Source organism: Rhinolophus sinicus, linkage group LG04 (genome assembly GCF_036562045.2).
Source record: "Rhinolophus sinicus isolate RSC01 linkage group LG04, ASM3656204v1, whole genome shotgun sequence".
NCBI lineage: Eukaryota > Metazoa > Chordata > Mammalia > Chiroptera > Rhinolophidae > Rhinolophus > Rhinolophus sinicus.
This window is the reverse complement of record NC_133754.1, coordinates 60,608,470-60,624,584: the sequence shown is the minus strand read 5'-3', so window position 1 is coordinate 60,624,584 and position 16,115 is coordinate 60,608,470. Positions and strand designations below refer to the sequence as shown.

Genomic DNA, 16,115 nt, shown 5'->3' with positions numbered 1-16,115 from the left:
TTACGTTCTTCATCTCTTTTTTAATGTGACTTACAAATTTTCATGGCTTTATGTCATACTTATTCACGTTGCTTGGCTGCGGGTTGGTCCATATACAGTGTGTCTTACCTACCCTCTAAGTCAGGGGCGTGTCATCAACACTCTACACTCCGGAGTGTATAGGGCTCGAATAACCAGCCCCCAGCAAAACCCAGGCACGATGTCTCAGGGCCAGGAGTTCTGTCATCCCTATGAAATCCTTTGGATTTTGAATTTCGGAGTTAAGAAAATTAGGGAAGAACACCATCCTCTTCAGTAACGTGGGGGAACTGGTGGTCCAGGAATGTTTACAGTCTTGGCACAAACTCCCCAGAGATAAATAAGGGGGCAATTGTGGGTGGGGGAGGAACTCGGGGTGGCTTTGAAAGCAAACTTAAAAGGAACACAGAACAGCCCAGCGGGGCTCTGGGAGCCCTCTGCAAAGGTTTTTTATTACGTTACTTTGGCTTTGAAATGGAACTGAAAACTTACTTTAGTCTGGCAAGGCCAGGCCAGAGGGGGAAATCTCACTGAAATCCTGGGGAAAAACTATCATTCTACAAGGCTTGGGGTACAGAGAGGAAGCCCTCAAGCTTCCTGATGCCCTAAACTCACAATGTCCCCAAGATACAAGGAAAGCTGTGGAAATGGGGAGCACGGGAATGGGTGGGAACAAATTCCATTCCCAAATTGATTTGGGAACACCAAATCAATTAGTGGGATCTAACACCCTGATCCAGAAGCAGTCACCAGTCCCCCGACCCAGGGGATTTGGACTGTAGGGTTTTTTTTTTTGTTTTTTTTTGATAGAAAAAGGGAAAAAAAGTAAGAAGGACCATTTTGCATGCAAATGGGCCACAGCCAGAAGAGCCCATTAAAATGTAAAAACTCCACATTCAGCCTGACAAAACTGTGCAAACTGCTGTGTTTGCCAGAGGGGCAGCAATACAGCTACCGACAAAGGGGCCAAGGAACAATGGTGGGCTGAATGGCCTCTGTCAGCAGGTCCCCTTGCGCGTTGCCATGGGGACCCCACCGGGGCTTACTAAAGGTATTTCCTGAGGAGAAAGGCAGTGCACACATGCCCAGGCAGCCCAGCTAATCCTGACAGGAAGCCATCACCATTCAGCAGCCCAGGGGCTTGGGGCCGGAGTTTTGTTTTTTTATTAAAAAAAGATTTCGGTCTTTTGTGTGTCCCACTTCATCACTGTAATTTAGTGCAGAGCTGCCTGCGCACGCCAAAGCTGCAGCCAGGGTCCTGTGCCCGCCCCACGACCCCCCAAAAACAGGTCCCAGTAGTTGGGCAGGAGGAGGCCCAGGCACGCAGAACCCTACTCGGGAGACCCAGGCCGAAAGCATCCAGGGCCCAGAGAGTTCTGTATAAACCTTCAAACAGATGTTGCTAGGGGGTAGCACAGCATCAGAATGGAGTCTGGGGTTCTACCTGATGCCTCCACCTTCTTCATACCTTCATACCATCCTTTTTTCCCTCCTAGGGGTCATGTCCCTCACCTCCCCCTACCTCCCACCTCGGGGAAGCGCACTCAGGCTGGGGACAAGGCTGTAATTAAGTGACTAACAAAGGAATGTGCCCAGGAGTTGTTTTAAGAGAAATTTCCCTTCTTCCTTTCTCCCCACCAAACTCCCTCACCCCAACTGTTTACTGACACACTCCACTATGTAGCGAGCCGAAAAGAAAACTCTTCTACACCCATGTCCCTGAAGGATTCCCAGTACACTTTGCTTCTCCCCGTACCAGCAAGAAAGAGTTGCTTTGGGAAGAGGAAAGTTCACTTAAGACATAGAGGACATGCAGACCCCACTCAGAAAAGGTGGATACCCTACAGTCAGGGAAGAGCAGTCGAAGCTCACAGTTCCTAGAAGTTTGTGTCACCATTTCACATTTGGCACCAGAGGAATCCAGCCTTGGCAGATTCAGGGAAGAAAGCCAACACCACAGCTGGTGGTGGAGACAGAAACTCCTGTGTGACAACTGCCCCCCTAGGACACAGTTTGGGGCAAATTAACATTTCCTAAGCAAACTTGTATGTGGAAGGAGCTATCCCCAATCAAAACAGAAAAATGAAGGCAGCTCTACGCATTCAGTATGATTTGAACCCAGGTCTTTATATTTGGAACGCCCATGCTCTTGCATCTAGATGTCCCCGAAAATATGTTTGAACCTGGCGTTCTCGTAGAATCATAAAGAGAAAAACTGATGGTTTCGGAGGCATTAAAACTGTTCTGCCCAACAACTCCTGAGGGCACCTAGGAAGCTTCTAAAGCCATGGCGGGTCCTGTTTTGGGAAAAGGAGCTAGGGTGCCTCTACTCAACGATGAAAAATTCCCCCAGAAGAACCCTAAACCTAGTAAGGACCACATCTATGGGCTGAAGTTTAGGGGATCTAGATGCTCAGGGGGTGGGGAGAGAATTCTCCTGCCTTTATTAATAATCACGTCCTTAACTCAAAGCAAAAGTACACTGGCCATCAACTGTTACAACACAGAAGTAAGAACATCTTCCATCTTCCACTAAATTGTAGGGGGAAAGCTGGACAACTAGCTGAGCGTGTGCGCGCGCGCCCTTCTAGGGGTCCCGCTGCTAGAAGAGGAGTGCAGACCCTCCCACCACTGGCCCAGAGCCCAGGCCTCCCAGCCATGTGTCTGCAGCTGCGACCTGTCATGCACTTCCTGGTCTGGGTTCTGTAATGGAAAGATCATTAAGCTTGGGGGAGGGGGCAGAGTGAGATGAATCAATGACGAAGAGGTAATCAACCCTACAGCTCCCACTCCACTGTGCTCTAACCTTAAAGTCCGGTCAGGTTCCTTAAAGAAAAGGAATGTATTGCCCTCCTCCCACCCGACCCCCTACTAGAGCCTCTCGGAGGGCCTCCCCTCCCCCACACCCAGCAGAGCTTGTTTGGGGAAGGAAACACCACTAACAGCTGGGCAGGAAAAAGCTGCTGCTCCCTAAACTTGCTGATGAATAAATGGAGGCCTCAGCTGTTTCAGAATCTGCCTTTTGGCCCCCCAGAACCAAAATGGGTGCTTGAGCACACAATTCACCAGGGTTCTCACCACCCCAAGGCGGCTGCCATCTTCCCTCCCTGTCCAATCCCATTGATGGGACCAATCCCACTCTGGTCACAGAGTGCTATGTAAGGAGGGTCACCACCCACTGAAGTGGGGAAATGGAATGGGCTCTGCATAAAGTTACAGTTTTCTTTTCAATGTTACAGAAATGACCCTTATTTTTACACTCGGCGAGTAAAGGTGATAAAGACCCTTTTGAAATGATGTTGAATGGTGGTGGGAAGAACAGGGGAGGGGGGGTTAGTATACAGAATTTCAGCCAGGAGGGTGAAAAAGTTCTGGAGATGGATGGTAGCGATGGTTGCACACAATGTGATGTGCTTAATGTACACTTAAAAATGGTGAAAATGCTCAATTTTCTGCTATGTATATTTTACCACAATAAAAAAATGGTAATGGTAGTAGTGGGCAGTATTGGCTTTGTAAAAAGGTTCTTATTTGGCAAATTAAGTTGTTGACCCCATGTAAGTTCCAAAATATTAGGGGAAAATTTGACTGGCCCATGAAATCTAAAAATGTGGGACCACTGGTCTGTTTCACAGATTTACAGGATGGCAAGGAGCTAGAGGACCCATGGATATACCACATATTCATTCTTCTCGCTCCTTCACACACACCACGAAAGTTGAACATTTAGTACTGTCTATTTTAAGAAATGAAAAGAACATGGTTTGGGGCTCTTTCTACCTGAGATACGTCTGTCTGGTAGACAGCAGGTGGAAGAAGCAGGACCAAAGGCTTGGGGGAAGGTAAGGGCCAATATCTACACTGGGGACTCCTTTACTCAGACAACCTGGGGGATCGTGAATAATTAGAATCTTAGGGGAGAGAATCCTACTCTCAACAACATTCCAGATGTCCTAAGACATGAGAATGAGAGCCTAGTCTGAAATCTTTGTAAAAGCCACTTAGTCCCTAAGTCTGTCTGTGGCACAGGTGGTTGTAACTGGCTGGGTGCAGCAGAAAGAACATCTGAATAGAAATCACTCAGATGACTAGCACTACCACTAACTGTGACCCTGCGCAAGCACCTCCATAATCAGGCCTCAATTTCTTCAACTGTGAAATGTGAAGGCTGACTGACTTGACAAGCCTGAGGCCCTCGCCAGTCCTAACCAATGTTCTAAATTTCACCTGGGCGTTTCTGAGTTGAGCATACATGGCTGCCATTCCCTCCTGCCCCCACTAGCACAAAGCTCCCTCTGGTGTGAGGGAAGGCAAGAGACCTAAAGTTAATTTTCCATAGGAAAAAGGGATTCTGTTTGGGGCAGAGCTCCAGCCACCAGCATCTTCAATAGATGCTTCTCTTCATCTCTTCTCCCCGGCCCATGCTGTTCTTGCCGGAGGAAGCCTCAGAACGGAGGATATGGAGCCGCCGAGAGGCTGACTGGCAGAAAGCTGGGGGCCCAGGTATTCTAGAAGGATTCATTTCACTGTGAGAGTTAGCAAGGTAAATACATTTAAAAAATGGATTGGGAGTCTAAGGGTAGTGGAGAAGGACAGACATAAAATAAATGCCGCTTCCAGCTTATGTACCCTTCAGGCAGTAATATAGTCTTGGTTGCTCAAATAACATCGATAAAAGTTTTGAATGCCAAAGGGAGAACTTCACTCTGCAGTTAGTCAAGGAACCTGACTCTTCTAAGGTTCAAAAGCTAATTCCTAAAACCTAAGGAAAATAAACCTTAATTCCAAAAGTAAACTCTGAAGCTTGACAATAAATGAGCAGAGATTTCTGAATGCAAACGGACTCTTCTAATCGGCTGGAGGGCTGATGGAGAGCTGATTGGCATTCCAAAGGCAAGGCGGTGATAATTGACTTACAGCCCCAGCAAAGCAGAAGGCGGGCGTTCCAAGAGGAGGGTCTCCTACCTTTCCAGGAGAGCTTTTAGACCACCTTCCTATTCCCAGTCCTTCCTCCCTCCCTCAATACCCCCAGGCAAAATGATTCCACCTTTCCCACCTCCCTTCCTGCCTGTTTTGGTTTTCTCTTCCTAGACTCTCAGATATTCCACGTTCTGCACCTCTCACCCTTACCCAGCACAGGCGTCTGAGCTGAAGGCATTGGTATCAGATAGACCTGAGTCTGAACTCCATTTATGTGCTGTTTATACTTGGCAAGTTTTTGCATGACAGAGTCAGCTTCCTAAACTGTTAAGTGGAAATAACATCTACCTTATACATTTTGGGGTTAGAATTAATTGATATGAGAGATTCTCAAAGTGTGGTTCCTGGATGGGCAGCATCAACAGGCCTCTGGGAACTTGTGAGAACCACCAAGCTCCGGGGTCCTGCTTCAGAAGCAAGAGCTCTGGGAGGGAACGCAGCAATGGGCTTTAACACGCCCGCCTGGTGATGTCTATGCTGTGAAAAGCTTTGAACCACTGCATTAGATGACACAGGAGCTCAATGCGTGGTAGCAATAACTAGTTCTCACCTATTTTCCTTACCTTCTTATTGAAAAGGATTTTATTCCTATCTTCTTTTTAAAACTAGAAAGTTTAGGTATCTTTTTTAAAAAAGAAAATGAATTATCACTTACCTGTGCATTCATACATACCTTCCTTTATTCAAAAAACATGAACTGATCACCTAATATGTATCAGACAATAAATTATTCTAAGGTGCTGGAGTGAATAAAAGACAAAAACAAAACCTCTGCCTGCATGATATATGTGCGTGCGCATACACACGCGCGCGCGCACACACACACACACACACACACACACACACAATCTTAGGCCAGAAATGACAGTCAATTTGTCCCTTCGCTTTAGGGAAGAGGCCCTCTTCTGTGGTTTCAGATGTCCTCATAACTGGGGTTTATGTCCTTATTTGATGTAGTCTTTGGATAGCACCTCTTAAATGAGTCACTTATTGTATTTGCATATGTCTAGTCAGGGGAACGCTGGCCAGGGCTGGCCCTAACCCACGGTGACACTAGGTATAGGGATGGCATTTGTTCAGGGCCTCCCATTCAAGAGGGGCCTCCAAGACTTTTGATGTTTTTTTCTCCAAAAAGTTACACAGATAGTTACAGACAGAACTGGAAGAAGGCATTTACCAAACTTTCAGTATATCTGTACTCTATTCCTGGGACATACTTCAGATAGTATCCCAGAAATTAATATATATTTCTTAAATCCTGTAATTATTCTGTGACTAGCCCAACTACATTATAATATATATTTTTGTTTAAAACATTAATTTGTTCAACGTAAACAGTAAGAAAAAAAATTCAGGACCTCCTCCCCCCCTTTATTTTAAACTTATTTGTGTTTTTAAAAAATATATACTGGTAGCCTGAAAACAACAGTAATACTGCAGCCTCTCTGAATTGTCTAACATGTTTATTTCCACCCATCAGACATTGTTGGACCACAACCATTTTAGAAGCAATCTAGGTGGTTTATGTGTCCTGACAACCCCACTATATTGTAGAATAACTGTGACCTACCAAGAAAACTCAGGTGTGGCATGTGACACTTAGGGAGGGTAGAAGGTCTCAGCTACAGTGGAAAAGGCAGCTTCAATGGGTGTTTTGTTCTGTTGCTTATTCTAGGCTAGGGAACCACTTTAATTAGGGCAGCTCACAACCCAATGACGGATGCATCACCTTGCAATGAAGAGTGGAATATCAAAAGAGAAATGGCATAAGGCAAGTTATCTCCAGCCAACCTTACCCCAATCACCACATAAACATGTCACCCCAGAAAGAGAGGTGAAGCCTGATTCCTGGGATATAAAAGGGAACAACCCAGCAATGTTTAAATTCAAACGTTGGTCTGCCTGAATTTTGTGGGGAAACCCAACTTGACAAAGGGATGTAGTATTATTCAGCGGAAAAAAACCATTCGAGTCAGACCTACCTGAGTCTGAATCCCCGTTCTACCTTCTCACCAACTAAATGACTATATGACTTTATGACCTTAGACAAGTTACTTAACTTCTTGAACCTCAGTTTCCTCTTCTGATAATGGGAATAAACCTGTGGCCATGAGATCAGTGTAAAGATGTAAAAGTGTAATAAACAGTATTTATTACTTATTACTGTAAAAGATCTTTGCTGGTATAACTGTTCTGGGGCAATTTGGTACTATATAATCAAGACTCTTAGAATATAAATATCCTTGGATACATGGACAAATTTTATTTGTAAAAGTCTGTTTACTTACATGCAAATTATTGAAAATAACACAAATGCCCAACAGTAGAGCACGGGGTAAATAAATAAACTTTGCACACCCATACAATGGAATACTATGTGGTTATTAAGCATGATGAAAACTTTTCTCTGCAATAAATACATGCTTAAGTTACAAACAAGTATATATTGTATAAATCAATTTTTGACAAGTCACATTTATATAAACGCAAGAAAAATAGCCTAAAGGAATAGATTTATAGTTTACCAGTGATTATTTTTGTATGATGGGAATATAGTTTTTCTTTATTTTTCTTTACAAATCTGTATTTTCTAAAATTTCTACGATGAACCCAGATTGCATATCAAAATGTCCATGTTTTAAAAGAGCAATACAAATATTCTTTCTGATTGCATAGAACTTTGCTCTAGCGGAGGAAACACCCATATGTAAAAACTCCATGTAATGTAAGGCAGAGTGAAGCAAGTGCTAGACCGAAAACTTAAATAGAAAGAGGAAAAAAGGAATGATTAATTTGGAGACAAAGGAAGACTTCCAAGAGGGAGGTGGTCCTAAGCTGTGTCTTAAACTAAACTCAAGTTAAACCTAAGCTAAGAGTAGGAATTACAAAAAGTGAAAGGTAAAAGGACAGAGAAGGACATTTCTGGCTATGGACCAGGATAAATAACCGTTACATACAAATGCATATGTTGTATTCAAAAAGGAAAAAGGAAGAGTCTTGTTTGGCCAGATGGATGAATGGATGCATGGAGGGATAGATGGATGAATGGATGAAGAGGGTAGAGAGAGGGGGGAGGGAGAAAGGGAAGAAGGAAGAAAGGAAGGAAAAACCGGTGAATGAATGGTGAAGGGACCATTAGCCAGGGGCTAGGTTTCTATTCTGGAGAAAACTGAGGAAAGGCTAGGCTCTAAACTCAACTTTGTTGATTAAGAATTGAAACTTTAGTGTTGCTGGTTTTTAACCTTTTTCCCGGCCCAAGCTAATAACCACTAAGGTCCACTCTTTGCCAAATTCCTTGACCCTCTCACCCACTTGAGGCTCAATGCGCCTACACATCCAGGGCCTGGGAAACACAGCCACATTCACTCAGATGGCAGGGCCCGCTTGCCCCAACATTCACCTCCTTTTACACAACCTATCCCAGGAGGCTCAGCGACGACACATGTGGGATAAGGAAGGAGCATCGAGTTTCAAGCTCCACAGGAGCCAATCTTTCTCTATGCCTGGATCTCACTGGACAGACCCCTCACGTCAGCATTCTCCAGTCTACAAGCCACAAACTCTTTTTTTCTCCCCTTCTTCCGCCTCCCCCCACCCCCATCTCTGGTTCAAGCCATTGTTTCTCAGTCTAGTTGTGTAGGACACAGCTCCCTGACCCACGCTGGTATTATGAGCCTTGCGCTCCCCGGGGCTGAGGCAGTCGGTCGCCAGTTGTTGGTCGGCCGCTCACAGCAGCTCTCACCGGCTGCCGGCCACTCACAATGGCTGCCGGCCGCTCACGCTGGTCGCCAGCCGCTCATGGCAGCCCACGGCAGCCCACGCCGACCTCGGGCTGCTCACAGCAGCCCAGCTCCAGGGAGAGCCGTTGTTCACAATCTTAGCTGTAGAGGGCGCAGCTCACTGGCCCATGTGGGAATCTAATCAGCCACCTCGGAGTTAAGGTACGCGTGCTCCAACCACCTGAGCCACCGGGCCAGCCCCACAAACTCTTTAAATGAAGGCAGTGGACATCTCGCATTTGGCCAGCGGAAAGGTGAGAGTCCACGTGAACCAAGATTAGGAGAGGGGAACTCTTGAAGGCAGGAGTGCAACGTTTTGGTGCCATACTGCAGAATTGCTAAGAGGCAACAAGCCTACTTTGGGGAGCTTCAGGCACTTGCCCCACTACTTGGCGGTCACCAGCTGGAAGTCAGAGCAGACCCCCAGGTTCAGGAGAAGCCTAAGCCTTTTCCTAAGAGGAAACAGTTTGGGATTTACTCCAGGTCCTTAAGATTTGGGGCCTGAGGTGAGGGTAGGAGGGCAGAGAGAAGAGAACATTTGCCAGAGTCTGTGAATGAGCCACCTCTCCAGAAAGAACAGGGAGGCCTGGGCAGCTTGGGGGACTTGGGAGACCAGCAGCGCCAGAGCAGCTGGACTTTCCCGGTCAGGAGGGAAACAGTTGTCTCATTTCCAGGCTTTGGGGAAGGAAGGAAAAGGCAAAGGTGGTGTCTACAGGGTGAGCTGGAGCGCCCAGCAGCCCCATAGGAATGAGGCACTGTAACAACAGGGCGCAGCTGCTGGTCAGGCTCTCTGACCCTGGACCTCGCCCTCCCGGATAATGACTCCCTAGGACTCACTTCTCCCAAGGCCATCCATCAGCACCCCAGACACAAGCTATCACTCACTGCTTCTGCCTGACCAGGAGGAGCAAGCACCCTGGCCAGCCTGGCTGACCCACCTCTGTGCTGGGGCCACAGGCTCCAAAAGAATGACACTCTCTCTCCAGTTCCTGCCCACCTCAGACTCCAGGTAGTCAAAAAACCAGGTGACAGAATCCAGGCCTGATTCTTTGTTTGGGCTCCTCCCCTCCCCCACCTCAAGGGCTCTGGACAGCCATTTGTTCTTCCCTGAGAAATTCCTCCTCTCTGACTTTGGGGAGCTGGCTGGCAAAGGCAGAGTGGAAAATCAGTGGAGCTAATGGTGTAGCAATGCAGAAGCCAGAGCCAAGAACACAGCTCTGGAGTGGCTTTGCTGCACTTGCCCGGCGTGGTCAAGCTACTCCTCCCTCACATTCTCTCACATGCTGAGCGCTGGGGCCTCCCTCCCCCAACCCTGCTCAGCTCAGCAAAACACTTGCAAACACTCCCTTTCAAAGGCACTGTAGCCACCCGTCCCAGGGGAGAATGATGTGGGCCAGAGCAGATCCTCCGGGGAAGTCTGGTAACGAAGCACCCTGATTTAGACAGTCCTAAATCCACCATCCTTGTTCTCGAGTGGGTCATGCAACATCACCTTTTGCTCCATGTAACCCCACTAGCCTTCTAGCAGAGGGAAGAAACTCCTCTTAAACATCCAGTGTGAATTAGAAGTAAACAGGTTCTTTTCACAAGGAGAAATTAGGTTGGGGATGGGGTAGGGCAGAGGAGCATGCCTGCATGTGTCCCAGGGCTGCCACTGGACACTGGTCCACTGGCCACCCCAATGGGCTGCAGCCAGTGGGAGTGCAGCCTGTCCTAGGCTGGCAGCGGGATACCCTAGCACCTATTTGAGGATCTCCCTGCAGCAAGGCTGAAATGCACATCCCTTTGGGCCAAAGGCAGCTGTGGGACCCGTCGGAGGGGAGGTTTCCCTGGGGTGGCCAGGGTCCTATAACTTGAGGCTGGAGCAATGTCTCTGGCACCACTTGCAGCCTTTCCCCCATGGGCGCAGGTTTCTGTGGAACACAAAGACAAAGCCTTGCTTTGTGGCGCCGGCATCCAGGGGACTTGCAGCCAGAAATGGAAACGTGCGGCTTTTCCATTAAGTGTAACCTCTCCCCCTTCAACTGGCCACCAGACTCCTTCAAATCTGGGTAGGTGGGAGGAGCTGTAAAACCCCAGCCCATTAAATTGCTTATTAGTTGCAGATTTCCAAGCATGTAGGCAAGTATTTTGTGACTGCAAGTCTCATACTATCCCCTCAATCACAGGGTCTGGGGTATTTAACCACCTTATGCCGAAAAGGGGGCAGGACCCCCACCCCCAGCTGTGAGAAGTGGCCTTGTCAGCAGTTTTGGATTCACACACTTGCTTCTCCCCAAGTCTTACTCTAAAAAAGAGAAAAATGCATAGCCACAACCCTCCCTTAAGCGCAAAATGTCTTTCACGTTGGTGCTTATCTTTTTAAAGGGACATTCTCCCAGCTTCAGTCTATCAACACGGTGCCCTCCTCCCTCAAAGCCTGGTCTGAAACAAGCTGAGCCTCTTAAAGATCCCAAACTAGAGAAGGGAAAGGAGAGGGAGGGAGGGAGGCAGGCAGGTTTTCCTGGAACCCTTATTAAATCAACTTTCCAAAGACAGCCAGAAACTCCAGGCCCTCCCCACTCCCTCAGGAGCATTTGCAGACTGGGGGAGGGGTTCCCAACACACACTCACAGCAAAGCCTTTCTAAAAGGGAAACACTCTCAGTGTGAACGGGGTTTGGGTAGTTTGCTTTAAACTTTTGGACAAACCTTTTTTACACAGGTTATATAGTCTTTTCTGAGGAGAACAGCAGCATTATTATTTAACAAACCGCGGGGCCAAGACTACAAAACAATACTTTACATTTGTGAGATACCACATAGTGTGCAAAGCATGGAGATAGATGTCCGTTGTATCTTCACACAGCAGTTCTCTGAAGACAGAAGGGCAGTGTTCTGCGACCACAAGGCTCAGGAGGGACAAGCTACGACCACAAAGCTCAGGAGGACAAGCTACACAAAAGGGCCACGCTAAGAGAGGGACTTACTCAACCAACCAGAGAACGGGGACTTCTTCTCCAGGTCCAGTGAACTTCACTTCTGTGTCCTCAGGCTTTAAAGTCCACCCATGAAACAAGCCCCTTACCATGTGCGGTCGCCTGTGAGGTGCCAGGAAACAGTACCCACAACTGCCATTCAGGGCTCCTTGACTGTGTACCATGCACTGTTCTAGGAGCGTTGCACACATTCTTATTTGATATTCACTATGACCTTAGGAGCAGATATTCATTATCAAGATGCATTACAGAGGCACAGAGAGGAACTTTCCCAAGAGCCAACAGGAAGATGTGGAGCCAAAACCAAGGCAGTCCAGGGAAATATTATGCCCACACAAAGACTTGTACACAAACACTCACAGGAGTTTTGGTAATAGCCAGAATTGTTACCAACCCAAAAGGCCATCAACATTCGATCCCTGCATGGGCCACTGTGAGCTGCGCCCTCTTTAAAAAAAAAAAAAAAAAAAAAAGGCCGTCAACAGGTGAATGGACACACATTCACCATAGAATTCCATTATATGAAACTCTAGAATAGGCAAAACTAATCTGTAGTGACAGAAAGTGGATCAGTGGTTGCCTGGGGTCAGTGCTGCCAAGGGGTCTGACTGCAAAGGGGCCTGAGGCAAGTTTTGGGGGATATAAAAATGTTCCATACCTTGTTGGGGCTGGTAGTTAACACTTATCAAAACACAGTGAACTGTACACTTAAAATTGGTGTGTTTTACAGAATGTAAACTAGACCTCAATTAAGTTGATTTTTCTAAAATGGCAGTCTGACTTCAGCCTTCGCTGCGACATAGCCTCCTACTGCCCCCTCCACCTCTCGTATTCCGTCCCTTCTGCTCATGGGGCCTGTGCTTTGTCCTCATTGAGGCCCTCAGTGCCCTGGCTCCATCCTCCACCTCGGCCTTGGCTTCTTTTCCCTGTTTGGATCCACAACCAGCAGCTCCAATACCCCCTCCACCACTTCTATCACCACCCTAAAATTCCAATGCTTGTACTCTCAGACATCCCTTTCCTGTTTACAAGGCTTGAGAGCCATACTCTTCACTTTCTCTACCCTCCATTTTTGGGCTGCAAGAATTTGTCAGAGAAAGTTTAAAAAAAAAACCCAAAACTTTAGGGTCTATCATAAATTCATATTCTCAAACCTGACAGCCACACTATTCACTTTCTCCACCTTCCATTTTTGGGCTGCAAAAGAGTTTGTTGGAGGAAGTTTTTTTATTTTTTAAAAAAAGTACATCATAAATTCGTGTTCTCAAACCGCCTTGCTTTTGGACTCCCTTATCACTATCTACACTATGGTTGATGCAAACCTTCTGTTCTCCTCCCAAACCTCCCGCCCCAACTTACTCTCATCTCATCTTGTCTGTCTCTAGTCACTTGGAGTTGACATCCAACCTAATTAAACCCCCAGATTCTATTTCTATAGTGTCTATACTATTTTTTTCCTTCTTTTACAATCTCAGGGCTCCCACCCTAGTTTATACCTTCACTTCCTCTAGCTAGACATTCAAAACAAACGTCTAACTCTTTTTCTGGTGGAAGTGGCGGCAGCTACTAACATTTACATAGTAAGTGTTTTGTCTGGATTAGGTCTCTTACTCCTTTATTATTGTCTCCACGTCAAAGAAGAGCAAATTAAAACTTAGCATGTTTGAGTAATTTGTCAAAGCAAGTAATGCAGCCATTAAGTGGCGGAGCAGAATTCAAACATAGGTCCATCTTCTTCCTCCCATCCATCCAAATTCAGCTGTCAGATTGATTTTCTGAAAGCTGAATCGCATCACTACCCACCCAAAACTTTTCAAGATTCCCAGTATCTACCCGTTTAATTATAGTTTCCTTAGCGGGGCATTAAGACCTTCCAGGTGCTCATAACTCAATCTACTTTTTCCAGGCGTTAGTTCCCACAACTACCTGCTCCCCAGGTAAATCACTCTCTGTACAGCTTATACATCCTGTCTCAGCACCTTCGTCACTCATGCTGTTCTACCTGGAATGTCCTCCGCTTCCCCTTTCCAAGCCCTTACCCCTCCATCCAGACGCATGTTGATGTGCTCTGCTCCCCTAGCTGCATGTCCACTACATTTAGTCATAACTCTCCTGTGCGCTTTAAACATGGTCTACCTTCTCTTTAGTTACCTCTGTACTTGTCTACCTCCTACCAGATGGTGAACTCCTTGTGGGCAGAGACGGTCTCTCCCACTTTGGGTCTCCAGCATGTTCAGCTCAGGCCTTGCCTTCAGTTCTGTTACTTCATGCAACATTAATCTTTCTGCTCCAGCCAGTTCTCCTTCTAGAAAAGTCTCACACATCCTTCTCTCCTCCTTCCTCATTACCATACAAGTGGACAAATATTCTCACTCATCATTCATTATTCAAATAGGTCCTGACAGCTGAGACTGACAGCCACCATGTCATGTGGACAGCTGAGCCTTTCAGCCACTACCTGCTCACCTTCTCTATTTATGTGATCAGCCACTGAGTCACAAGCCATATACCCTTTGGGGGCAGAAAAACCCAAATATTAATTCTTAAAGACCCTTGGAAGCCACCAGGTATGCTGTACCCGTCATCTCCATGAAGTGTTCTCACAACTCCAGCAAATCTCATGAGCAGCAGGGCAAGTTCTTCCTGTTATTAATAATCTCTCTGCATTTCCAACAAGCTACAGCTCTCCGAGCTCCCATGTCCCATTATGCTCCCTGGTTCTCAATCTCTCCAGCAGCACATAACCAAAGCACACCGCTCAGCAGGCCTCCAAACAGGGCCTGTGAGATGTTGCTAAGGGAGGCAAAACAGCAGGCATGTGGCCATGACTGCCGGCCCTCACAGAAGACAAGTCTTTGGAACAACTTTTTAGAAGCCAGAGGTCTTTATCAAGGTCCCATATCCCTCGACATCCCCTGTAGCCTGATCCAAGTTCTAAACCCAAATTCATAGGTCACTCACATGCCACTGTATCACCCAACCCCATTTTATACATCATCGAGGGTACCAATCAAAACTTCTTTTTTCAGAAGAGAAAAGCATAAACCTACCCTGAGCATGTAACCTCTGGCAAATGGATGTCACCAACCATCACGACCCAGTCTCAGATAAAGTCAGTTACGTTTATAACCAGGTGCTAACCAGCTGTATGTTGGGAGTCTCCCCTACAGGAAAGGAGCCCTCTGCTCCCCCTGGGGTGGCGCCTTCCCAGTGGACCACATCACCTCAAACACATCCCCTCCGCCCCAGCCCGCCCTGTTTCCGGGGGCCAGATGTCCAGGCTGCCCCTCACCTCGTCCCTTACCTTGTTCAGGCAAGGTCGGAGCCGGCCTGGCAGTGCAGAGTGTGGCTGTGACCAGCACAGCCCAGAAGAGGAGGCACTTCCAGCTCCACATCCCAGTTCTGCAGTTAGAAGTTGGTGACAAGGCTCCACACCTCCATGGAGACTCGGCCTTCAGCTTAATCCTCCTTTTCAAGCTGACTCTGGGGAAAGAAAAAAACAAACAATTAGGAAGGGCTGCTTGGGGTCGGGGTGAGGGGTGGAGAGGCAAGGAGAAAAGAAGGTGAAGCATGGTCACCCTGTCCAGAAGATGCTTAAAGCAGTAACTTACTCCTTAAGGCACAAAGAGAACTGTGGTCCTGCCCCACTGTTGAATTCGATGTTATAGGCCTTCATTAGACAAAGGAGTGCTTTAATTCAGTGCTGCAACTATTTACTGAGCGTGGACTAAGTGCGAGTCTTGCTGGGAAATCGTCATAAAGTTCTCCAATGCAAAAACGTCAAGATCATTTGTACTGGGAAAGCAAACAGCCCTATGAGAGTCCCAAATAGTTCTGCCACTTCATGAGCAAGGGTTTGCAGCGTGTGGTGCGACTGTAGCAGCCTTCAGTCCGCTAATGACTCTAGTCTAGGGGTTCACTCCCTCCAGGCAAACCAAGAGAGAGGAATTACGGAACAAGCCAAAGACCAGGAGATGGGAGCCAAGTAAGATACTGACCCTCTTTGGACCTGTGATGAGGAAGCTGATAAGAGTGATCTCCAGGGTCCTTTTGTTTTTTGTCTCAAAAACCGTATGCATCACAGGGATCTCTGGTTTTACCAGCTTCCCTCAGAGAGAACACAACTCTCACCAACTCCTTAAAAAGAGCCTGAGTGTGGACCCATGCGGTGTACCCAGTTCTCCTCCCCAGTGCTGAAAGGTGACAGCTGATGTCCAACAGAAATGAATCCAGAAGTGGGGGGAAACATTGTGCTGAAGAGTCAAAGAGCTTTTGTAAGGGCTGACTCGAAGGCTCATGCCAGCCCTGGTCAAAAGCACAGGCTGCAGCCCTTTACCCTTCTCAAGTCCAGAGTGGATGAT

At 47.1% G+C, this 16,115-nt stretch overlaps 1 protein-coding gene across 17 annotated transcripts in view; it reads right to left on the bottom strand.

Annotated features, from left to right (window-relative positions):
- Positions 1–16,115, bottom strand: part of FGFR1 (fibroblast growth factor receptor 1) — a 46,204-nt gene that overhangs the window by 22,310 nt on the left and 7,779 nt on the right. For all 17 annotated transcript variants that reach the window (XM_074329640.1, XM_074329638.1, XM_074329641.1 and 14 more), the window contains exon 2: positions 15,059–15,237. In XM_074329640.1, coding sequence (XP_074185741.1) covers positions 15,059–15,149 — 91 coding nt within the window. In that variant the 5' untranslated portion in view covers positions 15,150–15,237. The remainder of the gene's footprint in view (positions 1–15,058; positions 15,238–16,115) is intronic.